At 42.1% G+C, this 26,305-nt stretch overlaps 2 protein-coding genes across 11 annotated transcripts in view; one reads left to right on the plus strand and one right to left on the minus strand.

Moving 5' to 3' along the window:
- The window catches only part of TMEM68 (transmembrane protein 68), a 40,223-nt gene extending 24,990 nt beyond the window's left edge, over positions 1-15,233 (minus strand). For 2 of the 8 annotated variants that reach the window (XM_010362548.2, XM_010362543.2), the window contains exons 1-3: positions 15,100-15,233; positions 3,117-3,161; positions 1,840-2,233 (exon numbers count right to left, since the gene is read on the minus strand). In XM_010362548.2, the coding sequence (XP_010360850.1) occupies positions 1,840-2,164 (325 nt within the window). In that variant the 5' untranslated portion in view covers positions 2,165-2,233; positions 3,117-3,161; positions 15,100-15,233. Of the gene's footprint in view, positions 1-1,541; positions 2,234-3,116; positions 3,162-3,739; positions 3,870-15,063 lie in introns of those variants that run through there. The other 6 variants (XM_030937778.1, XM_030937781.1, XM_010362544.2 and 3 more) reach the window with 6 other exon arrangements.
- Positions 14,978-26,305, plus strand: part of TGS1 (trimethylguanosine synthase 1) — a 50,600-nt gene continuing 39,272 nt past the window's right edge. The window contains exons 1-3 of one of the 3 annotated variants that reach the window (XM_030937777.1): positions 15,283-15,550; positions 24,938-25,002; positions 25,965-26,123. In XM_030937777.1, the coding sequence (XP_030793637.1) occupies positions 15,450-15,550; positions 24,938-25,002; positions 25,965-26,123 (325 nt within the window). In that variant the 5' untranslated portion in view covers positions 15,283-15,449. Of the gene's footprint in view, positions 15,551-24,937; positions 25,003-25,964; positions 26,124-26,305 lie in introns of all 3 variants that reach the window. The other 2 variants (XM_030937776.1, XM_010362551.1) reach the window with 2 other exon arrangements.

Consider the following 26,305-nt stretch of genomic DNA (forward strand, 5'->3'; position numbering starts at 1 on the left):
AATATTTTTTTAAAAAAGTTTACTATAGTGCCAGTAAACATGAAAACCTAGTACTATTTAACTGTGTCACTCTTAAAGCAGATGTGATCATACTAGACCCTGCTGAGAAAGTATCAGTGCATTACCACTCTAGTCCAACGCTTTCAAGCCCCTTGAGGCCCCCATTGCCTATGAAGTGACATTACATTATTTCATATATCATATGAACTAACTGTGGCTCCTAGAGTACTTTTCCACCTTTGTGCTTCTGCTCACGTGGTTGCTATTCTTGGAGCACTTCCTGTTCATGTTTCCCTGTCTAGCAGTAGAAATCTTACTGCATTTTAACTCCTCCTCCCTCAAGACTCTACACTCAGTCCCCAAGTTCTGTCTATTTTACCTCCAAGAGCTCTCTCAAATGTATACTCCCAGGTATCTGGGGTTGTAACCTGGCTCTATTCCTAGTATACCCTGGGCAAATAGCAACCTCTCTGTGCCTCAATTTCCTCATGAGTAAAATTGGGGTACCACAGACTCCATTATGTTATGAGATTTAAAGCAGTTAATTTATGTTAAGCATTTGATAGTGTCTGGCATAGTAGGTGCTCAAAAAAAATTTGTAGGTTCGTTAAATATGTATGTAGTATTAAAATGACAACACATTAGTCTAATAAGCATGTCATTGGTGATTTTTGCTAATAGCAGCCTAATAGTTCAGTGATATATATCCTCAAGCGTCATTTTAAGGTCTGTGCTTCCTTCCATGTCCTTCTATGAAACCACTTTGATGCTCAACAACATAATACAGAAAGCCAATGTTTGTTACATGGCTATTGAACCTTCAGTAATTTTGTGTAGTCTAAAAACAAAAGAGACCAACAAACTAGGTATTGGTGGAATAATGAAGTAAAAGTTGGTAGAGTGAAACACTAAACACTTAAAAACCAGAGGGCAACTTTCATGATGGCCAAACAAAGAAGAACCACCAATCATTAAGTATACAACATCAAAATTTGTCGAGTAATAAAGAAAAGAATGACTATCCTGGAGAGAAACCTATTGCTATCTTATTTATTCAGAAAGACACACCAACCTCAGGAATGAATCAACAGAAAATGCGTAAATTTTGGTATGCAAATTATATTTAATGTAATATTATTTAATATTTCATTTTATTAAATCCACACTGGTAAAGTCAAACTTATTTTGAACAGAAGTAAACGCTAAATAATTGAAGCATTTTTTTTTTTTTTTTCTGAGACGGAGACTTGCTCAGTCACCCAGGCTGGAGTGCAGTGGCGCAATCTCGGCTCACTGCAAGCTCCGCCTCCTGGGTTCACACCATTCTCCTGCCTCAGCCTCCCGAGTAGCTGGGACCACAGGCGCCCACCACCATGCCCAGCTAATTTTTTTTGTATTTTTAGTAGAGACGGGGTTTCACCATGCTAGCCAGGATAGTCTCGATCTCCTGACCTCGTGATCCACCTGCCTCGGCCTCCCAAAGTGCTGGGATTACAGGCGTGAGCCACCACACCCAGCCAACTGAAGCATTTTTAAAGCAGTTTCTATAGCTTTAATTAGTCTCTTACTCTTTTAGATGGTTTAAATATAAATTTTCATATTTCAGCTTATAGTCTACAGTGCTGCGTGGTTGTTTAATGGAAACTAATGTCTATGGGAAAACTCATTTTAAGAAACACACGTGCATATGCACAATGCATGCAAACAGATAACAGGGAATAGTAAATATCACTTCTATTGTATGTTTCAGGATCTTCTCAATCAATAAAATGGAAGGTAACATGGTTCCAATGCAGCACATATGAATGGCAACACAGAGGTGAAAGTATCCTTGCTTACCATGCCAAACGGCTGCATGTCCATCCCACAGAGTTGCCACCGTTTTCCTTGCACCATCCCATAAATTATGAGAGTAGGCTTCTTTTAATACATTCTTTCTCTTATAAATGTGTAAGAAAATAATGGTAAGGTAGAGAAGAAAGATAGTAAAGTAAGGAAGTATTAAAAGTATTAGTGGTGTAAAAACCCACAAGAGATAGTTTGCAAAATTCAAATAGTCCTCCAACTGCTCCACACCAAACCATTCTTCGAGTATGTGAATCAGACAAAGCATATAGGGCACAGAATCCTGTCCTAGACCACAGGTTTGATTTTTGTCTATCATTTTTCTTTAGGTGAAAATGACAAATTCAGTTTCTTTCTTCATTGCCGTAGCAGGTCGTTAATTTTGACACTAGAAGAGAAAAATAATCCAGCATTATTTTCTCCACAGCTATAAAGTTAAATGTTTTACTCTACTTAAATAGTATATAGAGTCATTTCTTAATACCAAAAATGAGTAGATGGTTAATGGTTAACTTTGTTGCAGATTTAAATGTGAAAATTATAAGGTTTCATCTAGCTGTTCATGAAGTGTGTCATGTTTAGCTTTTGAAATAATTCACTATAATTGAGAGAAGAAAATAAAGCTGATAAGGATAACAATTTCAGATTGATTTTAATAATTTGACTCCTATCTTAACTGGATCATGTTGAAAACTTAGATCTTAAACCACGTCATATTGAGATCACTTTTTTTTTTCTTCTTTGAGATGGAGTCTCACCCTGTTGCCCAGGATGGAGAACAGTGGTACGATCTCGGTCACTGCAACCTCCGCCTCCCGGGTTCAGGCAATCCTCCAGCCTCAGCATCCTGAGTAGCTGGGACTACAGGCATGTGCCACCACGCCTGGCTAATTTTTGTATTTTTAGGAGAGACAGGGTTTCACTATGTTGGCCAGGCTGGTCCCAAACTCCTGACCTCAAGTGGTCCACCCACCTTAGCCTCCCGAAGTGCTGAGATTACAGGCATCAGTCACTGTGCCCAGCCATATTGAGATAACTTTGCACACAAAAAAAATCAGTATCTATCTAATTCAGTAAAAGTAACCCAATTCTTTAGGAAATGATGACATACATTTATGGATTTTTTTTAAATAGAGAAACAGATTTACAAAAAAGTTCATTATGCAATAAAAATTTATTAGTACTGCTTTTATCTTAAATCTTAAATGACTGAAAATATAGCTGTATAATTATTTTACGAATTCCCTCTCTAAAACAGTTATTTGACTTACCAGAAGTTAGATAAATATCTTGTCCCAAACTTCAATGTCTGTATTCTGGAAAGCACAGTAAACAAATGTAAGAAATAAATTACTAAGAAAAAAAGATAATCATTAATACCTAAAATTTGAATTTCTATAAAATCAACAGCAAGAGACATTCATAAATGTTTGAGAAATATGATCATAGGCCCACACTGGTATATGACAATTAAAAAGTACATTCATGCTATCATTGCTTTGGTGAGGACAACTCTATACTGTTTAGTGTCACTATATAGAGCCCCATCTAAGAATTTTTTTAAACAAAGCTTTCAAAAGCTTTGTTTCTTAGGAGAAAAAGTATGAAAATGTATAACTGACTATGATTCTTTTTAGTAACTTTGCCAGATAAGCTGAAGGTGAAACATAATATTCAATTACACAATTATATTAGCCCTATGATAATATTTTCCTACAAAAGATTTCCTTTCTCCATACTTTGATTCTATTCTTACAGCTATTTTATCACTATTCCATACTTTATAACCTTACTGAAAATTATCTCAAGTCCTTTGTATCTGAGGCAAAAAAATGAATAAATGAAAGCAAAGGATGAAAGGAGAGGAGGAGATGTACATATAAGAAAAACTTACTGTTTTTATTCCAAGATTATCTTGCTAACTGGCTTATTAGGAGGGCAGGCACTGACTTGTTCTCCCAGGAATGAAACATTTCATCTAACTTCCTTGTAACCAATAGCATTTACTTGTGAGAAGTCTGGGTCTGTTATGGTAACAGGAGATGAACATAGCAAACATTGAGCCCACAACTTGGGCTTTATTTACATCATAATCTTTTTTTTTTTTTGAGACGGAGTCTCACTCTGTCGCCCGGGCTGGAGTGCAGTGGCCAGATCTCAGCTCACTGCAAGCTCTGCCTCCCTAGGTTCACGCCATTCTCCTGCCTCAGCCTCCCGAGTAGCTGGGACTACAGGCGCCCGCCATCTCGCCCGGCTAGTTTTTTTGTATTTTTTTTAGTAGAGACGGGGTTTCACAGTGTTAACCAGGATGGTCTCGATCTCCTGACCTCGTAATCCGCCCGTCTCGGCCTCCCAAAGTGCTGGGATTACAGGCTTGAGCCACCGCGCCCGGCCACATCATAATCTAATCAATCCACGTAAAAAGCCAAATCACTGGCCGGGTGTGGTGGCTCACGCCTGTAATCCCAGCACTTTGGGAGGCCAAGGCACCCGGATCACCTGAGGTTGGGGGTTTGAGACCAGCCTGACCAACATGGTGAAACCCCATCTCCACCAAAAATACAAAATTAGCCAGGAGTGGCGGTGCACGCCTGTAGTCCCAGCTACTTGGGAGGCTGAGGCACAAGACTCGCTTGAACCTGGGAGGTGGAGGTTGCAGTGAGCCAAGATTGCACCATTGTACTCCAGCCTGGACAACAAGAGTGAAACTCCGTCTCAAAAAATAAAAATAAAAAAAGTCAAATCACTACAATTTACCTATGTTTGATCATTTAGAATGCAACATAGCAAAATCTAAAAGTTTTATTTAATTATTTTTAATTTTATTTTTGAGACAGATTCTCACTCTGTCGCCCAGACTGGAGTGCAGCGGCAATCTTGGCTCACTATAACCACTGCCTCTCGAGTTCATGTGATTCTCCTGCCTCAGACTCTCGAGTAGCTGGGACTACAGGTGTGCACCACCACGGCTGGTTAATTTTTTTTTTTTTTTTTTTTTGTATTTTTAATAGAGATGAGGTTTTGCTATGTTGGCCAGGCTGGTCTTGAACTTCTGACCTCAGGTGATCCACCCGCCTCGGCCTCCCAAAGTGCTCAGATTATAGGTGTGAGCCACTGCACCCAGCTGAAATGTAATACTTTTTAAAATGAGAGCTTTTCCCACTAGGATAGCTACAGAAAATCACCAAAAATGGAAATTATCAAGTATCTGATGATGATGTAGAGAATTTAGGATTTCCTATACTACTCATGTGAATGTAAAATGGGGTGGCTGCTGTGGAAATCAGTGTGGCAGTTCCTCAAAAAGCTAAACATAGACTTACTATATATGACCCTGCAATTCTATTCCTAGGTATATATCCACAAAACGACTGAAAATATATATTCACATAAAAATTTGTACACAAAATTTTTATGTATTCACATAAAAAAATGTTCACGGCAGCATTATTTATAATACTCAAAGAGTGGAAACAACTGAGTGGATACATAAAGTGTGGCATATACATACAATAGGATGTTGTCCAGCCTCAAAAAAGTCACATACTGTATGATTCCATTTCTATTAAATACCCAGAGCAGGCTAATCCATACAGACAGAAAAATTAAGTGGTTGTCAGGGCTGGGGAGGGGAGAATGAAGAGTGACTGTTAATGGAAGAAACAGAGGTATCTTTGGGATAATGAAAATGTTCTGGAATTAGTAGTAATGGTTGTAAAATCTTGTAAATATACTAAAAACCACTGAACTATACACTTTTAAAAAGTGAATGCTATGGTAAATTATAGCTCAACTTAAAAAGAGCTTTTAAATGTTGTTAATAAATTAACGAAATATATAACCCCTCATATATGTTAAAAGCAGCTTTTCCTAGCCCTGAAAACCAATCAGCATTTTTATGATCTGACCCTAACTACTGCTTAATAAAATTTCCTACAATAATCTAGTCACATTTCCAATTTTTTTTGTTGTTTTTGAGAAGGAGTCTCACTCTGTCGCCCAGGCTGGAATACAGTGGTGCTCACTGCAAGCTCCGCCTCCCAGGTTCACGTCATTCTCCTGCCTTAGCCTCCCAAGTAGCTGGGACCACAGGTGCCCGCCACCACGCCTGGCTAACTTTTTGTATTTTTTCAGTAGAGACAGGGTTTCACTGTGTTAGTCAGGACGTTCTCAATCTCCTGACCTCATGATCTGCCCGTCTCAGCCTCCCAAAGTGCTGGGATTACAGGCGTGAGCCACCACGCCCAGCCCACATTATCAATTTTTAACAGGATAGTAAAATCCTGTGATTTCTTTTTCTTTTGAGACAGAGTCTCACTCTGTCACCCAGGCTACAGTATAGTGGCTCACTGCAACCTCCTGGGTTCAAATGATTCTTGTGCCTTAGCCTCCCAAGTAGCTGGGATTACAGACGTGCACCACCACACCCGGCTAATTTTTGTAGTTTTAGGAGAGACAGGGTTTCACCATGTTGTCCAGACTGGTTTCCAACTCCTGGCCTCATGTGATCTGCCCACCTCACCCTCCCAAATTGCTGGGATTACAGTTGTGAGTCACTGCACCGGGCCAAATTCTGTGATTTAAAAACTTTGTTTCAGGCCTCCCCAGACAAACTGGTAATAGAATGACACTTCCTATCCTCCTAATCTACATTGTGATTGATTATACATACTTAAAGAACACAGTAATGGGAAGAGGGTCACAGTACAGGCAGAGATCCAGTGAGTAGACTACGTGGAAACTTTTGTTGAGACCTAGTAGTCCCTTAACACTGCTGTATGTAAGATCCCTGCCCACAAATGGTCATTCAAACTTGATTTTGATTTAAACCCTTTCAGAACCGAAACTCAAAAGGTGTCCCATTCAGTCTCCACAACCATCCATCAGAACTACTGAAAAGGTCTTCCTTATACTTATTCCCTGGCAACTTTTCCCTACTGGACCTAGTTCTGTACCACAGACCCTCTTCCACTAAACAACCTTGTAAGTTTAAAAACAGCTGCCATGAGCCACAAAATTCCTTCTCCAGTCAGAATCCTTAATTCTTTCAACCACTTATCAGCCCCTGGTTTCTTAACCTTTCGGCACTCAAGACCACTCCGAGTTGCTGACTCCAGTTATCTGATACTGACAATACCGTGTATGGTAACCCCTGTGCCTCGGTTTGCTAAAACCTATAAAACTAGGATAATAATCCTATCTACCTCATGAGATTACTGTGATTAAATGGGCTAATCTGTGTAAAGATTGCTCTAGGCACAATACCTTACATGTAATCAGTGTTACATGTTTGCTATCACTATCATTCACAGAATCACAGCAGCTTTTTTGGTAACTCTATCATGCCAACTCATTCAGCTAAAAATATGCTACTATTTTCTACATCTCTACAAACTGCACTTGAAAAAAAACTTTTTGAGTCCAGCAAAGATTATACATCTAATCTGCTTATTAACTTTCATGGTATGGGCTAAGACATAGCCCATCCTTTCAGTCTGTTTCAGGAACACAGTGGTTGACATGGATGGGCTCAGGAGGCAGACTGCACATACTGGAATACTGGCTTTACAACCTTAAGCAAGTTACACCTCTCTGTGTCTCACTGTTTCTCTGAAAATGAAGATGATAAATCATTCTATAAAGACCTATTAGGCCGGGCGCGGTGGCTCAAGCCTGTAATCCCAGCACTTTGGGAGGCTGAGACGGGCGGATCACAAGGTCAGGAGATTGAGACCATCCTGGCTAATACGGTGAAACCCCGTCTCTACTAAAAAAATACAAAAAAGCCGGGTAAGGTGGCGGGCGCCTGTAGTCCTAGCTACTTGGGAGGCTGAGGCAGGAGAATGGCCTAAACCCGGGAGGCGGAGCTTGCAGTGAGCTGAGATCCGGCCACTGCACTTCAGCCTGGGCGACAGAGCAAGACTCTGTCTCAAAAAAAAAAAAAAAGACCTATTTAGCACCTATGTACCCTAATATGTACCAAGCATTTCCTCAGAAGCAAATAAAGCAAAGTCTACACCCTCAAGTGGCTTACATCCTAGAGGGGGAAGATAGACAATAAACAAAGAACTAGTAAATACATACTAGGTCAGATGACAACAGGTGCTAGGGAGATAGATAAACAGCAGTGTAAGAAGAATATGGAGTTCTATGTCAGGCACAGGAGTAGGGGAAAGGAGGGGGTTGCTATGTTATATAGGGCATTCTGGGAAGACCTCTCTAAAAGATATTTTTGAGCAGAAACCTGAGGAAGTAAGGAGGCAAACCATGTGGATACTTAGGGGAAGAGATTCCTAGCCAAATGAACAGCAAGTGCAAAATATGTGCACTTGGTGTGGCCTGAGGAGCAGCAAGGACGCCAGGCTGAGAAAGTGACAGGGAGGGCACTCGGAAATAGACCAGAGAGGCAACACCATAGAGCTTTCTATGCATGCTTTTATCTAAGTGAGATTGAGATGGAGAAGGCATCAGAGGGCACTGAGCAGAAGGGTGAGGTTGCCTGGTTTGGGTTTTAAGTGGCTGCTGTGTTGAGAATATACTGCACAGGGAGCAAATAGGAAGTTATTGCAATAATTGCGATGAGTGATGAAAGTGGCTTACATACATGTGGCAGAGGGAAGGCAGTAGGAAATGGTCAGTTTCTGGATATATTTTGAAGATACAGCCAACAGGATCTGCTAATAAACTGACGTAGAATCTGAGATAATTATATGGTGTTTTGGCAACCTGGGTTTGTATCCTGGGAGACTCTGCCACTTACCGTGTGACCTAGCAAGTATTTAAATATCTTTCTGCCTCAGTTTCTTCATCTGTAAAATAAAAATAACAGCATCTACCTAATAAAACTATCGTGAAGATTACATGTTAAAAAACTCTTAGAAGAGTTGCTTTCTGCCATATAAGCATTAACTATTGCTATCATCATCATCATCATTATTATTTGCTTGCTTCTAAAAAAAAATGGAGTTGCAGGAAGAACAGGTTTCAGAGTGGGATGGAGATCAGGAATTCCACTTTAAACATGTTAAGTTTGGCCGGGCGCGGTGGCTCAAGCCTGTAATCCCAGCACTTTGGGAGGCCGAGACGGGCGGATCACGAGGTCAGGAGATCGAGACCATCCTGGTCTACATGGTGAAACCCCGTCTCTACTAAAAAATACAAAAAACTAGCCGGGCGAGATGGCGGGCACCTGTAGTCCCAGCTACTCGGGAGGCTGAGGCAGGAGAATGGCGTGAACCCGGGAGGCGGAGGTTGCAGTGAGCTGAGATCCGGCCACTGCACTCCAGCCTGGGCGACAGAGCGAGACTCCGTCTCAAAAAAAAAAAAAAAAAAAAAAAAACATGTTAAGTTTAAGATGTCTACTGGACATCCAAATGAAGACATTAAGTAGGCAGCTGGACATCAATAGTTTAACAGAAGATCAGGAATAGGATATAGGGTATAAGTGGATGGCCCTGATATAAATCTAGGAATTGGTAGCATATAGACAATATTTTAAACCATGGAACTAGAGAAAATCCCTCCAGGGAACAAATGCAGAGTAAAAAAGAATTTCTGGCCAGGTACAGTGGCTCACACCTGTAATCCCAGCACTTTGGGAAACCAAGGTGGGAGGATCACCTGAGGTCGGGAGTTCGAGACCAGCCTGACCAACATGGAGAAACCCTGTCTCCGCCAAAAATACAAAATTAGCCAGGCGTGGTGGTACACGCCTGTAGTCCCAACTACTTGGTAGGCTGAGGCAGGAGAATCACTTGCACCTGGGAGGCGGAGGTTGCAGTGAGCCGAGATCATGCCACTGCACTCCAGCCTGGGCAACAGTGAAACTCAGTCTCAAAAAAAAAGAATTTCCAGGACTGAGTCTTGAGGCACCCAACAATTTAGAAATTGGGAAGACAATGACAAGCCAGCTTCCTCCTTGCAGCAGTAGTATCCTGGAAGTAAGAGCTTCAAGAAGGAAGGCATATTCTGCTGTTTTAAATGCTGCTGACAGGACTAGTAAGGTAAGAGATCACTTCCTTCCTGTAGGAGACAGCTTAAAAAAAAAAAAAAGAAACAAATGATAATTGATCACTGGATTTTACAACACAGAGGAAACTGGCAAACCCTGATAAGAGCTGTTTTGGTATCGTGGGGGAACAAAACACTCTGGACGGGAGAGGACAGGAGCCGCTCCCCTTTACCCTTGATGTTCAAGAATGAATGGGAGAAAAGGAATTGGAAATAGCAAATATAAAAACTCACAGAGGAAACAGGTGGGTATCTAGAAGGGAACACAGGTGAGTTGTTCCTTGCTGTTGCTGCTGCTGCTGCTGCAGCTGCTGCTTTTAAGATAGAGGCCAGGCATGGTAACTCACACCTATAATCTCAGCACTTTGGGAGACTGAGGCAGGAGGATCACTTGAAACCATAAGTTCAAGACCAGCCAGGCAATATAGTAAAAACTCATCTCTAAAAAAAAATATAGGCCAGGTGCGGTGCCTCACACGTGTAACCCCAACACTTTGGGAGGCCAAAGAGGAGCAAATCACTTGAGGCCAGGAGTTCAAGACCAGCCTTGGTAACACAGTGAAACCCCATCTCTAATGTAAAACCTCATCTAAAAATGTAAAAATTAGCCAGGTGTGGTGGTGCATTCCTGTAATCTCAGCTACTCAGGAGGCTGACACACAAGAATGGCTTGAACCCAGGAGGCGGAGAGCAGTGAGCTGAGATCATGACACTGCACTCCAGCCTGGACAATAGAGTGAGACTCCACTCAAAAAGAAAAAAAAATTAAAAATTAGCCGGGCATGGTGGTACGTACCAGTGGTCCCAGCTACTTGGGAGGCTGAAGGGGGAGTATCACTTGAGCCTGGGAGGTAGAAGCTGCAGTGAGTCATGATCAAGCTACTGCACTCCAGCCTCAGTGAAACAGCAAGTGACGCTGTCTTTAAAAAAAAAAAAAAAGGTCAGGCACAGTGATTCATGCCTGTAATCCCAGCACTTTGGGAGGCCAAGGTGGGTGGATCACTTCAGGTCAGGAGTCCAAGACCAGCCTGGCCAACATGGTAAAGCCCTGTCTCTACTAAAAACACAAAAATTAGCCAGGCATGATGGTACATACCTGTAGTCTCAGCTACTTGGGAGGCTGAGGCACGAGAATTGCTTGAACCCAGGAGGCAGAGGTTATGTAAGCCGAGATTCTGACAGTGCACTCCAGCCTCGGGGACAGAACGAGTCTCCCATCTCAAAAAAAAAAAAAAAAAAAAGGAGAAAACATAGCCATGTTCAATGTCAACGATAATTCATCAATGGGAGAGAGAAATGGATGATGTAGCAGAGGAGATAATTGTTAGAGCTCTGTCCTTGACTAGGCCAAAGGGGACAGGATACAATGTACAAGTGGATGGCCCTGAGAAGTTTGTGCCAGATACTATTCTAAATATATCAGTAAATAAAATAGTTATCTGAGAAAACATACAAAAAACACTTAGAATACTTTCTGGCACATAGTAGGCACCTAACAAATGCTGGCTAAATATACAACTGAACTGTGTTCATCTAAAACTTTTTTTTTTTTTTGAGACAGAGTCTCGCTCTGACACCCAGGCTGGACTACAGTGGTTCGATTTCGGCTCACTGCAACCTCCACCTCCCAGGCTCCAGCAATTCTCATACCTCAGCCTCCTGAGTACCTGGACTACAGGCAAGCACCACTATACCCAGCTAATTTTTGTATTTTTAGTAGAGATGGGGTTTCGCCATGTTGGCCAGGCTTGTTTGGAACTCCTGGCCTCAAGTAATCTGCCCGCCTCCACCTTCCAAAGTGCTCCAATTACAGGCGTGAGCCACCCTACTTGGCCTCATCTAAATCTTTAATAAAAACCTGGATGAAAATGGTATCCTAAAACCTGCTACTAGGGAACTATCACAGGAATTTGAATAAAATGCTTTCAGTAGATAAAATGTAGCACTTACTTTTGATAATATGACAAAGTGTCTTTAAATCTCAATGAATGCAACCCCTTAATTGTGCAGATAACAAAAAAAGTAAACACAGAAAGCCAAGTTTGCTTGCTTAAAATTACTAAACTAATTCAGTAAAAGACAAGAACTAAAACTAAGATTTAGTCCTTTTACCTCCTGGTCTGGCTTCCAATACACTTTCTTTGATATATCTCTCTTTTTCTCTCTTGACAGAAAGACTGAAAATATTAAGATTGCAATTTCTGTCTTCCCTATACTCCTGCCTGGCCCTTCCCCTTCCCGGTCAATTTACCTTGAGATGTAACTGATTCCTTATCACTTTATTTCAATCCAAGAAAAATGACATGGGCCGGGGTGGCTTATGCCTGTGATTCCAACGCTTTTCAAGGCCAAGGTGGAAGGACTGCTTGAGTTCAGGAGTTTGAGACCAGCCTGGGGGCAACATAGTGAAACCCTGTCTCTACCAAAAACATTAAAAGTTCGCCAGGCATGGTGGCACGTTCCTGTAAGTTGCAGTTACTCAGAAGGCCAAGGCAGGAGGATTGCTTGAGCCCACAGAGTTAAGGCTGCAGTGAGCTATAATGATCACACCACTATACTCCAGTCTAGGCAATAGAGCAAGACCCTGTCTCAGAGGGTAGAAAAAAAAACCAAAACTCTATGTATTAGAAGATGTTTTGGGGGAAATACAATATTTTAGTTACCAAAATTCCAGGCTATTTTCCCCTGCCCCTAAAAATCTAAAATAAACATAGTCTAATGCATCATATATGAAGTATCTTAATTTTCCTATCTAGAAATCATGTAACTTTTGTAAAAACAGGTAGACAAGGCCAGGCGCGGTGGCTCATGCCTGTAATCCCAGCACTTTGGGAGGCATAGGCAGGAGGATCCCCTAAGGTCAGGAGTTCGAGACCAGCTTGACCAATGTCGAGAAACCCTGTCTCTACTAAAAACACAAAATTATCCAGGTGTGGTGGCACATGCCTGTAATCCTAGCTACTTGGGAGGCTGAGGCAGGAGAATCACTTGAACCCGGGAGGCGGAAGTTGCAGTGAGCCAAGATCGCACCATTGCACTCCAGCCTGGGCAAAAAGAGGGAATCTCCATTTCCAAAAAAAAAAGTTGACAAGCTCAAATATCACCATATTGACATTGATGGTGAGGATATGGACCCTATAGATGGTTAAAATCAGAGTATTTCAAAAATTAATACATCAGAACAGAGAACTTTTTGGCTTTCAATAAAACCTTAAGAAAATGTATCTATTTTAGGCTGGGCTCAGTGACTCATGCCTATAATGCTAACACTTTGGGAGGCTGAGGCAGGCAAATCACTTGAGCCCAAGAGTTCAAGACCAGTCTGGGCAATATGGCAAAACCTTGTCTCTACAAAACACAAACACACACACACACAAAATTTGGCAGGCATGGTGGCATGCCTGTAGCTCCAGCTACTCGGGAGGCTGAGGTGGGAGGATTGCTTGAGCCTGGGAGGTGGAGGTTGCTGTGAGCCGAGATCACGCCCCTACACTCCAGCCTGGGTGACAGAGCAAGATCCCGTCTCAAAAAAAGGAAGGAAGGAAGGAAGGAAGGAAGGAAGGAAGGAAGGAAGGAAGGAGGGAGGGAGGGAGGGAGGGAGGGAGGGAGGGAGGGAGGGAGGGAGGGAGGGAGGGAGGGAGGAAGGAATACATATTTTGAACACCCATTACCAGTACTTTCCATTTTACTTTCAGTACATAAGCCACATTGAGAACATTCTGAAAATGCCAATTAAAAGATATAGTCACTGAAACACAAGTTTTCCTGTTTCCTTTCTGCATATTTAATAATGTTTTAACAGAGGCACAGCACTGTTTTACTGAATAAGACTTCTACTTCAAACCATGAATAAAGCTGCAGTTTAGTATCTGTCAAGATAGCTGGTAAATCTTATCCGTTTAGCTTTAATACTTTTTTTATTTCAAGCTTTAAACTCGAGGTTGATACAAATTACCCTTCAAGACTTTTTTTTTAATCCTAGAATGCCCAACTTCTAGCTAAAATCTTACACTCTATTTCATAATTACTGTTCTGCTCTTACTATCGTAACCCAGCTACTCATCCCAATAATGCTGCACATCTATACTGGTATATCTGTAACTGTGCAGCACTTTTACTTCTTGAACCACCAAAATCAATCTATCTCTGACCTCAAAGCAGGGCAGCAGTAAGGAGGTGGGAATAAACATTTGAAAATGAATACTTCCACTAACTAGTAAAGGTGGCCAAAATGCTAGTGACCATTCAAAATGCCGGAATATTAGCTCAGTTTTTATATAGTTCTAAAGAAGTACCAATACTATTTTGGCATTTCGTAGCACCAACCACGTCCTAAGCGCTCCAATTTCTTAAGTCTGAGCTTGTCTCTGAAGAAGCTGCCAGTGCAGCCTCCATGAATACCACACACCAAACACTGCTTTTTACAGATGCAGCAATGCTGCTGTTTCCATTTGCTCCATCCTATTTATGCGCACATGAACGTTTTTTTCTTATTAGATAATTAGTAACTTGAAGGCAGAGACCTGCTTTACAGGCTGCAAACCCCAGGGACCGAGATAGCACTTGGCGCCTACAAGGTCCAAACCGACGCCAACGATTAAGAGCACAAAAGGAAAGTGTAATATACATCGTTTCGTTTAGTTCTCCCTGCAGCCTCATGTAGTAGTTACTATTAATTATCCCCATTTCACAGGTGATCAAAGTTAGGCTCAGAAAGGTGAAGTCGCCTGCCCAGGTCACAGGTTAGGACCAGGATTCCAAGCCTGATCGGTCTGGATACGAACGCTCTACCCACGCGGCCTTCCCCCTACACTCTCGGGATCACCACACACTTCCCCTCGGTTTTTACACTGGAGGCTCGACCTGGGTCCCGGAACCAGCGAAGTCAATGGGCAAGCCTAAAGGCCTCTAGTGAGGCTAGAGACGCCTCGCCCCACCAGATGCGTTAGGATGAAACTCGCCGAACCGAAGGTTTTAGAGCGCGAGGGGAGAAGAGGGGCGGGAAGAGCAAGCTCATTTGACCCAGAGGAGGAAGGATCTCCACACCCGGCCACTCTGGCGACGGAGCCCGGCGGGAAGCCGAGCCTGCCCGCGCAGAGACTGGGGATTCCGAGGCGGCTTCTGGGAGACTGGACGCACGCGGCCTCTGCCGCTCCCAGCCCCGCCAGACCGGACGCCCGGGCGGGAGAAGCGCGGGGGCCGACGCACCTCAGAAAGGCGGGAGCAGGAGCAGCTCTCCTTTACCCTAGAGCGGCGACAGAAGCTCTTCGGGGGCTCAGTGGCCAAGGGGACGGACAGATTTGCGCGGCGGATTCCTCCAAAGCTAACCGTGTGGAAGAAGTCAAGCGGAGGCTGCAGGCCGGGCCGCGAAGGGGGTGACACCGCTCGTAGTCCCGCCCCTTCCGGTGGCCCCTCGGAGCCACTTCCGGCGTTGGCGTCCGGGCTAGCTCCCGGCGCGAACGGCCTCGGTCCAGTTCCTAATTTCTCATCCAGGGCTTGCCGGGGAGGCCTGGTTTAGGTCTCCAGTAATCGAGCCGAGGCCGAGCAGGCGCGACCCGGGCTGCGAACGGCAGAGCTGCCTCAGAAGTGGTAAAATGTGCTGCGAGAAGTGGAGCCGCGTGGCGGAAATGTTTCTCTTCATTGAGGAGCGGGAGGATTCTAAGATCCTGTGCCTTTGCTCCAGGGCATTTGTAGAGTAAGTAGAAACGAGAATTTCTTCATTTTCTAGCACAGTCATTACCCAGAAATGTAGGTATTGCAAACGTGGTTGCAATTTATCTCTGAAACCAGCCAGAGCATCTGACCCTTGGGCACTGTCATGTTTAAGAAAAACAAAACCCTCAGACATGACGGAGTGGTCGCCCACTGCCGTTATTTTTAAGGGAAGGACTACATCTGCTTGTTAGGCAGCTATGAAAAAATGTCGTAGGTGCTATATGCCATCTCATATTTGTAAATCGAGGGGACATTTAAAAATTGGGGGAAAGCTACATGTAAAATGAAATCTCTAGTGGATATGATGTCATAAAGTGAAAGTTTTAAAGTTGAGTGACTTGCTTTGGTTAACGTCTTTTTTTAAACCTGAAAATCTACTTAAGCCCAAATGCACATAATTAAAACTTCAAAGTAGTTGAGATAAAAGACAACCATATTTACATCAGTTTTTGTGATATCTTTATTTTGGGGAAATCTTTGTATCAGGTAAAAATTGCCCTACATGGAAAAGAGCTAGTATGCAGGAAAAATACCGTCAAGATGAATTCTATGAATTGTTTTCTTTATATTAAATGCGTGAGTTAAGCCACTTGAATCTCTATAACGGGTATATTAATCTCACATGCTTATTTTGTTAGAGTTAAATCTTGTGGAGTTGAATTTTATGTGATAGATTTTTAATATAGTTTAATATAGTAGGTTTTAAGTTTGAAGGAAATCATTTTTCTCGTGTAATTTTGTGGAGTTATTTGAAAACGCAGAAAGAAGTTAAGCGTGTTAAATTTAATGTAAAAAGTATTGTAGCCTTTTTTAATCAGGCATGCATGTAATCATACAATCATTCTGAAAATGTTTTTTGTGCTCTTGTATATCAAGTATGCTGGTAGGCACTGAGGTACAAGACATTCTGTCCCTACTTGTCTTGAGTTTACTTCCTAGCAAAGAAGATCAATATTAAGACAATTGGTTACTTTATTACTTGGTTGGTTATAGTTATAAGTGCTATGAGAGAGAAGTGCAGGGTGCTGTGAAAACAAGTTTTTCCAAGGGTCACAGAAGTTTCTTTGAGGAAGTAGCTTTTGCAAAGAGGTCTAACGGGAATAAATTGGGGTAAGTTTCAGTGGGAGGAAGCGTTCTCTGCAGGCTGAACTCAGTAAGGGCCTTGAAGGAGCAAAAGAAAGCCTGCCAAACTGAACAAAATGGCTGGGAGGGACGGCGGGCACGGTGGTGCACGCCTATAATCCCAGCACTTTAGGAGGCCGAGGAGCGAGGATCGCTTTAGCCCAGAAGTTGGAGACTAGCCTGGGCAACATAACAACACCTCATCTGTACTGAAATTTTTTTTTTTTTTTTAAATAGCTAGTATGTGGTGGCACATGCTTGTAGTACCAGCTAATCGGGAGGCTTAGGCCAGAGGCTCTCTTGAGCCCAGGAGATCCAGGCTGCAGTTAGCCATTGTCGTGCCTGGGTGACAGAGCCTGTTCCCCCTCCAAAAAAAAAGAAAAGAAAAGAAGAAAAGACTGGGAAAGAAAGAAGATAGGGTGTGCACGGTGGGCAGGGTCAAAACCTGCAGGACTTGTAGACTATAGGAAAACCTTAAGCTGGGGAATGACGTGATCAGATTTGCATATTTAAAATACTACTCAGGCCACAGTGTGGAGGATTGTTTGGAGGAAGAGAATCACTTAAGACCATTGTTTAGGCAAGAGATTATAGTGACTTGAATTAGGATAGATGGCAGTAGAAATGGAGAAAGGTGGAAAGATAGGAGAAAACTTGTTGGGGGTGGGGATTGAATTGTATTGCTGCCTTGCACTGAGGTAGGGATCACTGGAGAATCATGGGTTTTATTTTGGGTCAGTGAAGATGAGATCATGAGTTTGATTTTATATATTTTGATTTGGGGGTACTTGTGAGATAACCAAGAGTATAAGCAGTTAGATATATTGATTTGGAGCACTGGAGAAGTCTGGGCTAGTTTTAAAAACTTGAGCCATTTAGCCTTAGATAGTAATTGAACCCATTAATGAAGTGTGGGGGAGTGGGATCTATCTTTGAGGAATTCCAACACTTTCTAAAGACAAGAAGAGATGGATTAACTAGGAAACAGACAAGCCCAAGTACACTGTCACCAAGTGTTTCAGTGAAAGTATAGTCAACATTGGAAAGCTGCCAAAATATCAAGCAAAATGAGGACTAAAAGTATCCACTAGAATTGACTAAATCCCATGGATCGATTGATTGCAGCAGGAAGAGCTGCAGACAAAACCCCTCAGACACCGAGTTAAAGAAGGAACGGATTTGGCCGGGAGCATCAGTAAGACTCCTGTCTCAAGAGCCGAGCTCCCTGAGTGAGTAATTCCTGTCCTTTTGAAGGGCTCCCCAACTCTAAGGGGGTCCGCGTGAGAGGGTCGTGATTGATTGAGCAACCAGAGGGTACATGACCGGGGGCTGCATACACCGGTAATTAGAAAGGAACCGAACTGGACAGGGGTCTTCACAGTGTCCTTTTCATTGCCTTTTATTTATTAATTTATTTTATCATTTTTTTTGAGACAGAGTCTCGCTCTGTCGCCTAGGCTTGAGTGCAGTGGCGTGATATCTGCTCACTGCAAGCTCTGCCCCCTGGGTTCATGCCATTCTCCTGCCTCAGCCTCCCAAGTAGCTCGGAATACAGGTGCCTGCCACTACACCCAGCTAATTTTTTGTATATTTAATAGAGACGGGGTTTCACCATGTTAGTCAAGATGGTCTCGATCTCCTGATCTTGTGATCCACCCACCTTGGCCTCACAAAGTGCTGGGATTACAGACGTGAGCCATGGCACCCGCACAGTGCCTTTTTTATGCAAATAACCGATTAGGTCAGGGGTCAGTCTTCAACTACTAGGCCCAGGGTGTGGTGCTGGGCTGTCTGCTTGTGGATTTCGTTTCTGCCTTTTAGTTTTTACTTCTTTCTTTGGAGGCAGAAATTGGGCATAAGACAATATGAGGGGTGGTCTCCTCCCTTAGATGACTTATTAAGTGCCGCTACTAATTGTTTTACATTTTGTGCTGACAGAGGCACTCCTTAACCAAACTTTACACAGGCTCCTCTGAGTGAGCTCTCCTTTTGATTAGGCCTTGTCATTTGGGACTTGTCTTCAACCTGTCTGGTCCAGTTTTAACAAGAATCCTTCCAAGTCCATTAGTTTTTTGTTTGTTGGGTTTTTTTTGGTGGAGGTGGGGTGGTTCTTGGGTATTTTGTTTGTTTGTTTGTTTGTTTTTAGTCTTTGAAGTTTTATTTTGAGACTGGGTCTCACTTTGTCACCCAGGCTGGAGTGCAATGGTACAATCATGGCTCACTGCAGCTTCAACTTCCCTGACTCAAGCAGTCCACCTACCTTAGCCTTCTGAATAGCTGGGACCACAGCTGTGCACCACCATACCTGCCTGATTTTTTTATTTTTTGTAGCAACAGGGATCTCACCTTGTTGCCCATGCTGATGTGAAACTCCTGGGTACAAACAGTTTTCCCACCTCAGCCTCCCAAAGTGTTGGGATTACAGGTGTGAGCCATTGCACCCAGCCTAGTCCCTTAGTTTTGTTTTTTGTTTGTTTGTTTTTTAACTAGAATCCTGCTAAGTCCATGTGGCAAGAATCTTCCCACCCTTAGTATCTGATCACTCTGGCCTGCCCTCAACAAGAATCCTGTTGGTATAGCAACAATCCCCCCACCCTGGATATCTCCCCTCAGTAATTTTCCATCCACTGACCACGCCCCCTGAATTCTGCCCATTGGCTATCTTCACCTGTCTTTGCTGTACTTGAAGTTAAGCAAAATTTCTCTCTCCATTGCCATTATCTTTTTTTTTTTTTTCTTCTCTCTTTTGAGACAGAGTCTCACTCTGTCGCCCAGGCTGGAGTGCAGTGGCATGATCTCGGCTCACTGCAACCTCTGCCTCACAGGTTCAAGCAATTCTTGTGCCTCAGCCTCCCAAGGAGCTGGGATTACAGGAGTGCACCATCATACCCGGCTAATTTCTGTATTTTCAGTAGAGATGAAGTTTTACCTTGGAGGCTGGTCCCGAGCTCCTGACATCAAGTGATCCGCCCACCTTGGCCTCCTAAAGTGCTGGGATTACATGCCTGTGGCTACCATTATGTTGATTACTATCACAGTTATCCTAAATAAAGCCTTTCTTTTCCATTTTAACAAATGTTAGAATAATTTAAAAAATTTTTAAGCCTTCTAGCAGCCCCATGAGGTATGTCTTGTTATCCTCACTTTATTCAAGTAGAAAATTGAGTCTTGGCTGGTTGTGGTGGCCGACACCAGTAATCCAAGTACTTCAGGAGGTTGAGACAGGCAAATCGCTTGAGTTCAGAAGTTCAAGACCAGTCTGGGCAACATGGCGAAACCCCATCTCTACTAAAAATATAAAAAATTAGCCAGGCATGATGGGGCACTCCTGTAGTCCCAGCTATTCTGGAGACTGAGTCCAGGAGGTAGAGGCTGCAGTGAGCCATGATTGTATCACTGCACTCCAGTCCGGGTGACAGAATGAGACCCTGTCTCAGAGTCTCAGTAGTGGCCTAAAAAAAATCACATAGCCAGTAAATGGCAGCCTTGGGATTCTACCCCACATCTGTATGACATGAGAGCCTTTCTACTATGCTACCAGTTGGCATAAAACACATTTTCATTGAATCTCCCTCATTAAGGTATTTAAGTAGTCTAAAGTCACGAGAACAACTGGTGTTCTGTTCAGATACTTTAACATTAATATAGATTCGTGGAGATAGAGAACTATTCTGGAAACTGAAGAGCCTGTATTTCCCTCTGATCAAACTCATGTGACAGTGTCTAATGGTGATCTCTAGTCTTTCATATAGGATACAAAAAAATTGTTTGATAATGTTTTCCCCCCAACAGGTTCCTGAGTCAGAATTTAAAAGAGTAGTGACCTTACAGACAGCATATCTATCTGCTTTTATAAAACTCAGCTGTGTGGCCTTGGGCAAGTCACATATTACTTCTGTGATCCCCTTTTAACACTTTCAGAAAGGACTTCCTTTCCATTTTACTACTTGAAAATTAATCCAACCGTGTGCAGTGGCTCACGCTTATAATCCCAGCACTTTGAGAGGCCAAGGCAGGCAGATCATTTGAGGTCAAGAGTTTAAGACCAGCCTGGCCAACATGGTGAAACCCTGTTTCTACTAAAAATACAAAAATTAGCTGGGCGTGGTGGTGCACGCCTATAATCCCAGTTACTTGGGAGGCTGAGGCAGGAGAATTGCTTGAACCTAGGAGGTAGAGGTTGCAGTGAGCCAAGATCACGCCTTTGCACTCCAACCTGGGCAACAGGGTGAGACTGTCTCAAAAAAAATTTTTTTTAAAGGAAAATGAAGCTGATTCACAGTCCCTTTGCAAAAGAGGAATTGCTACTTGTACTTCAGAGATTTCCAAGAATCTTTTATTCAGCATTTATTTCAGCCACCCAAGTGTCGGGTGCTGCAATAGAAAGATGACTTAGGCATCATGGTGATGATTGCTGTATTCAGAGGTATGAGGATAAGAATTCAGGTGGCTGCTTAGGGCTCTAAGGAGAGCAGTATCTTGGTGGGATTACTGCAATCCAGTTTGGGTCTCCTGCTTTATAATTCAAGTCAGTAGTTAAGATTTATTTAGTCCTTACATGTGCCAGGTCCAGAAGTTACAACAAATCTTCTCTATTTTTGAGGCCATCAATTCATCCAGAGTCATTATGCTCTGTGGATTAAGTTACACTAATCAAACTCAAAGACGGCTTTATAGAGAATACTTAGCAAGCATAATGGAAATTCTTCAAATGCCAGGCGTTAGAAATACATCATTCCCGGTGATGAATGCTCTTGGAGATACTTGAAAGTTTTAAGTAAGAAACAGTTTTCATAAAAATTTAAGAGCTGGTATTCTCTTGTTGCTGATCTTTCTGCCTCTAACAGTAGCCTTGGAACATACTAGTAATAACCTTGGACATCTGATTTACCTCTCACCCATGAGGAGAGGCCTTTCTGGCGCTTTCTCAGGACCTGACCTGTTAAGCTGGGCCCATCCTCCAGAAGGCTTACAGGCTAGCACTGTGGTGGGACCAAGAAGCGCACTAAAAAAAAATACCTGGCTCTATGTAGGAGATGCAGGCCAGGAAAGGAGAGTCATTTTGTAGTCAATGGCAGCCAAGACTACATGCTTAATTCACGGCCCACAGTATGATCGGGTACTGATGTTGACGTTTAGGAAGCCCTACTTCTAAAAGAGAAGAGAGAGAGAATGTAAGTTATGAAATATAAAAAGTTGAGAAGATTTCACAACTCACACCTCCAGAAAATAATACACAATTGGATTTGAATCAGAATGACTTCTAAAACACTGTTTAATGACCATCTTATCAATTCCATTGAATTTAACCTTTTTGAACTGAAACATGTATGCTTTTCATTACAAATAATTTCGTGTGTATTCTTTTTTTTCTTTTTCTTTTCTTTTCTTTTTTTTTTTTTTTAAGACAGAGTCTTGCTCTGTTGCCCAGGCTGGAGTGCAGTGGCAACCTCCACCTCCTGGGTTCAAGCAGTTCTCTTGCCTCAGCCTCCCAAGTTGCCAGAACTACAAGCCCACACCACCACACCCAGCTAATTTTTGTTATTTTTGGTAGAGACAGGGTTTCACCGTGTGTGCCAGACTGGTCTCAAATTCCTAGACTCAAGTGATCCACCCGTCTCTGCCTCCCAAAGTGCTAGGATTATAGGCATGAGCCACCTTGTCTGGCATGGCTTTTTTTTTTTTTTGAGTCAGAGACTCACTCTGCTGCGCAGGCTGGAGTGCATTGGTATGATCATTGCTTACTGCGGCCTCAAGCTCCTGGGCTCAAGTGATTTCTCCCAGCTCAGCCTCCCATAGTAGAATCCTAGGTGTGCACTACACCTGGCTAATTTTTTTTGTTTTTTCTAGAGATGGGGCCTGACCTTGCATAACCTGGGTCTGTCTGATGTTTCATCAGGAATAGTTGGGTCATGTCTTAGCAGGAATGCCACAGAAATGATGACTGTGCCCAGTTCTGTGTGGCCTCAGGAGGCACTTTTTGTAGATAGTATACCACCATGGGTGATGTTGCTGAATGCCAGGTTTTCTACTGTAAAGTCACAATGGTTCCCTCTGTATTAATCAGTATTTTGTGGGGGCATATTCCAGTGTCATATCAGTGTCCTGTTTTCCAGTAAACCCACAAGCCTTGCCCTTCTTTGATAACTTCTGCCTGAATCAGGTACCTCTGTTAAGGATGCCAAGGAGTGGTTCTTGTCTCCTTCACTCCTACTGCATTTATTAGTTAGCATTCTGTAAGAAGCGCTTTCCCTTCTCTCCCCATGTATTTATTCATTTATGTTAACACGGAATCTAGATTCTTAGTTTACTAACAGGTTATATTCCATTGCTAACATCAATTTGGTGCTGATACTGTCTCTAATTTGGCCAGTGGGGAACTCTAAAGTGGCTCCTGTGTCCTTTTGGTATTTGTAGCATTGAGTGCTTCCTAACCTTCTGGCATAAGATGACCCAGGTTTATCTTTTACAGTTCATGCTCCAACCTGGAATTGTCATTTCTCCAGGGCAACTTGGTTCCTTTAGTGGAAAATAGTATTTAGAAACCAAAAGCTGGGTGCTCATTGTGCTTATTGCTCCTGTGCCCTCTTAGTAGAGAGAGTTGAGCAGTGTATAGATGTGTGTTTTACACACATGCATGAATATGTCTATATATGTGTGTATACGTACATATATACACACATACGTAACACTTTTGAAAACTATTTTTATGTCTGCTGTGTATATAAACTTAAATGCCGTGAGTTTATAACAATATTTTTAATATTGACCCAACACCTGAGGGTTCTTTCTAGCCTGCCTTCCTATCAGATGATGTCTTGAGCCCACCTTGTTTTTAAATAACCTTCATTTCTATTTTTAAAAAATTTATTTAAAAACATTAAAATAAATTTTAAAATATTAAAGTAAATAAGTAACCTTCAACAAGGAGAATCTTGGCTAACATTATCTTCAACATATTTACATATTTGCTCATTGTAACCAACTTGCAACCATACTGGTCCTGTCCTTCACCTGACACCTCAGTGCCTCATATCTTTAGGTGCTTTTGGGGAGACCAGTGATGCCCCGTGTGCATCTCCTGCTCCCCACCCCCAATGCATATGTTCTTGGGGACCAGTTGCTGCCAAAGCACGTTTGCACATCACCCCCTTGCCTGTTCACCATCCTGCTGAGTCACCACCTACTTTACATTTCATATAGTATCTCCAAAAAAGAAACAAGAGGATGTGAAATAGAGCAAGTACACTAGAATTTTGTTTAGTTAAATTGATTGTAGCTCCATTAGAAAAGTTATGTTAACTTCCACTTGCAATTGGCCTTCTTGTGGCAGTTACAGTGGCATTTATTACAACTGAATTTATAGTCAGGAAGATATTAAAAGCAAAATCTTTCACTTTTTTTTAAGTATTCTGTTAGGTTTATTTTGGTAACCTTTGCTCAGACCATGAATACCTTGTCTACTATTCACAATGGATAGTTTGTCTTATTAGCAAATGGATTAGGGTGTGCATATTGATTTATGTGTATGTAAGCTAAATCTTTCCACTGTTTTATACCCACAACAAAATTTAGAGAACACCCCATTGTTTATGTATCAAAAGGAATATCAGATTCTTCCCCCAATGTCCAGGAAAAATTACCGTTAATTTTTTTTTTTTTTTTTTTTTTTTTTTTTTTTTTTTTTTTTTTGAGAGATGGAGTTTTGCTCTTGTTGCCCAGGCTGGAGTACAGTGGTGTGATCTCAGCTCACTGTAACCTCCGCCTCCCAGATTTAAGTAATTCTCCTGCCTCAGCCTCCCAAGTAGCTGGGATTGTAGGCGCCTGCCATCACGCCTGGCTAATTTTTGTGTTTTTACTAGAGATGTGGTTTCACCATGCTGGCCAGGCTGGTCTCAAACTCCTGACCTCAGGTGATCTGCCCACCTCAGCCTCCCAAAGTGCTGGGATTACAGGTGTGAGCCACCGTGCCTGGCCTTAATTTTAGTAACTAGTAGTTATAGTAATAAATGCTACCATGTGTTACGCATTGTGCTAAATATTTTACATATACTGTCAGTCCTTACAACAGCTCCATGACAAATTTATTATTGCCTCTACGTTATAAGTGAGGAAAATGTGTTAGCAGATTGCTTTTCTGTTTCATAAGCTTTTTATTAATTAATCTATGATGGCTTGAGATTTCTTTCCCTCTAAACTTATGGCTTAATTCATTTCAATATTAACTGCTTAATCTGCTTTGCAGGGATCGAAAATTATACAATTTGGGATTAAAAGGCTATTACATCAGAGACAGTGACAACAATTCAGGTAATATAGTATAAAATTATATAATCCTTTTTTGCTGAAATTAGCCATAATGTGTTTATGTGTAATTTGTTATAATATTGTATTGATTTGTTAGCATAAAAATAAATGCCAAATAATTCTGTAATCAGACAATTTTTATTTTCTTTTATAACGTGGTTCTGGAATCTCTATGAAAGCAGATCTTTTATTTTTCTATAGCTCCTGTGATGACAATGTAGCCTCTTTTGCCCTGTGCAGTGGTCTTTCCTGAGTTGCCGCCATTAGATATGAGCAACCTGGAATTTAAAACTTTGAAAAGTAGAGAATATGTGGTTTCTGGCTGGATGTGGTGGCTTATGCCTGTAATCCCAGCATTTTGGGAGGCCAAGGCAAGCAGATCACTTGAGGTCAGGAGTACGAGACCAGCCTGGACAACGTGGTGAAACCCCGTCTCTACTAAAATTACAAAAATTATCCAGGTATGGTGGTGGGCACCTATAATCCCAGCTACTCGGGAAGCTGAAGCAAGAAAATCCCTTGAACCCAGGAGGCAGAGTTGGCAGTGAGCTGAGATCGTGCCACTGCACTCCAGCCTGGGCAGCAGAGCAAGACTCCATCTCCAATTTAGAATATGTAAATTCTAATCATAATACACTTCATCAGAAGTGTATTATGTAGGTAAATGCTGCAGGACAAAAATTCCAGGTGAACATCTATAGTCTTTTGCCTGAAGTAAAGAGACTGTCATCTTGGTTAACTTTCCCAAATAACAAATATAATTTATACTGTATGTTGAGCCTCACTTTGGTCTCTCAAACTTCCCTACTGCATTTGTCCTTCCACATAGGCCTTTTGTGTTTCTAGACACAGAGAAAATTACAGCATGGAGTTAGAAGCCAAAGTCAGCCCAAGTACAGTGTCATAGTTACCTTTGGAAATCCTTTAACTCTCATGGTGATGGAACAAATTACTGTTTTTTTCAGTTGATCACTGGATGGAATGTTCGGTTTGTGTTTCAGTGCTATGCTATACAAATAAAGTTCCTATAACACTAGGCTCCTCAAGCATAAGAAAATACGCATACTATGAAAGGAACGTAAAACTTAACTCATCTTCTCCATTTTGCTGTCTCCTGAGCTTTCGTAAGTATATTGAATGGAGTAGCAAGTGGAATCCCCTTCATTATTTAGAATGGTATCTTTCTCCCTCTTGTAGTAGAATTTGCACACATGAGATTTCTCTTTTTCAGTCTTCATTTGGGCTTTGTCAGATTTACTGTTCTGTTGCCTGAGATCATCAAGCTGGAGTGCAGCCCAGTGCTAAT

Source organism: Rhinopithecus roxellana, chromosome 9 (genome assembly GCF_007565055.1).
Source record: "Rhinopithecus roxellana isolate Shanxi Qingling chromosome 9, ASM756505v1, whole genome shotgun sequence".
Classification (NCBI taxonomy): Eukaryota; Metazoa; Chordata; class Mammalia; order Primates; family Cercopithecidae; genus Rhinopithecus; species Rhinopithecus roxellana.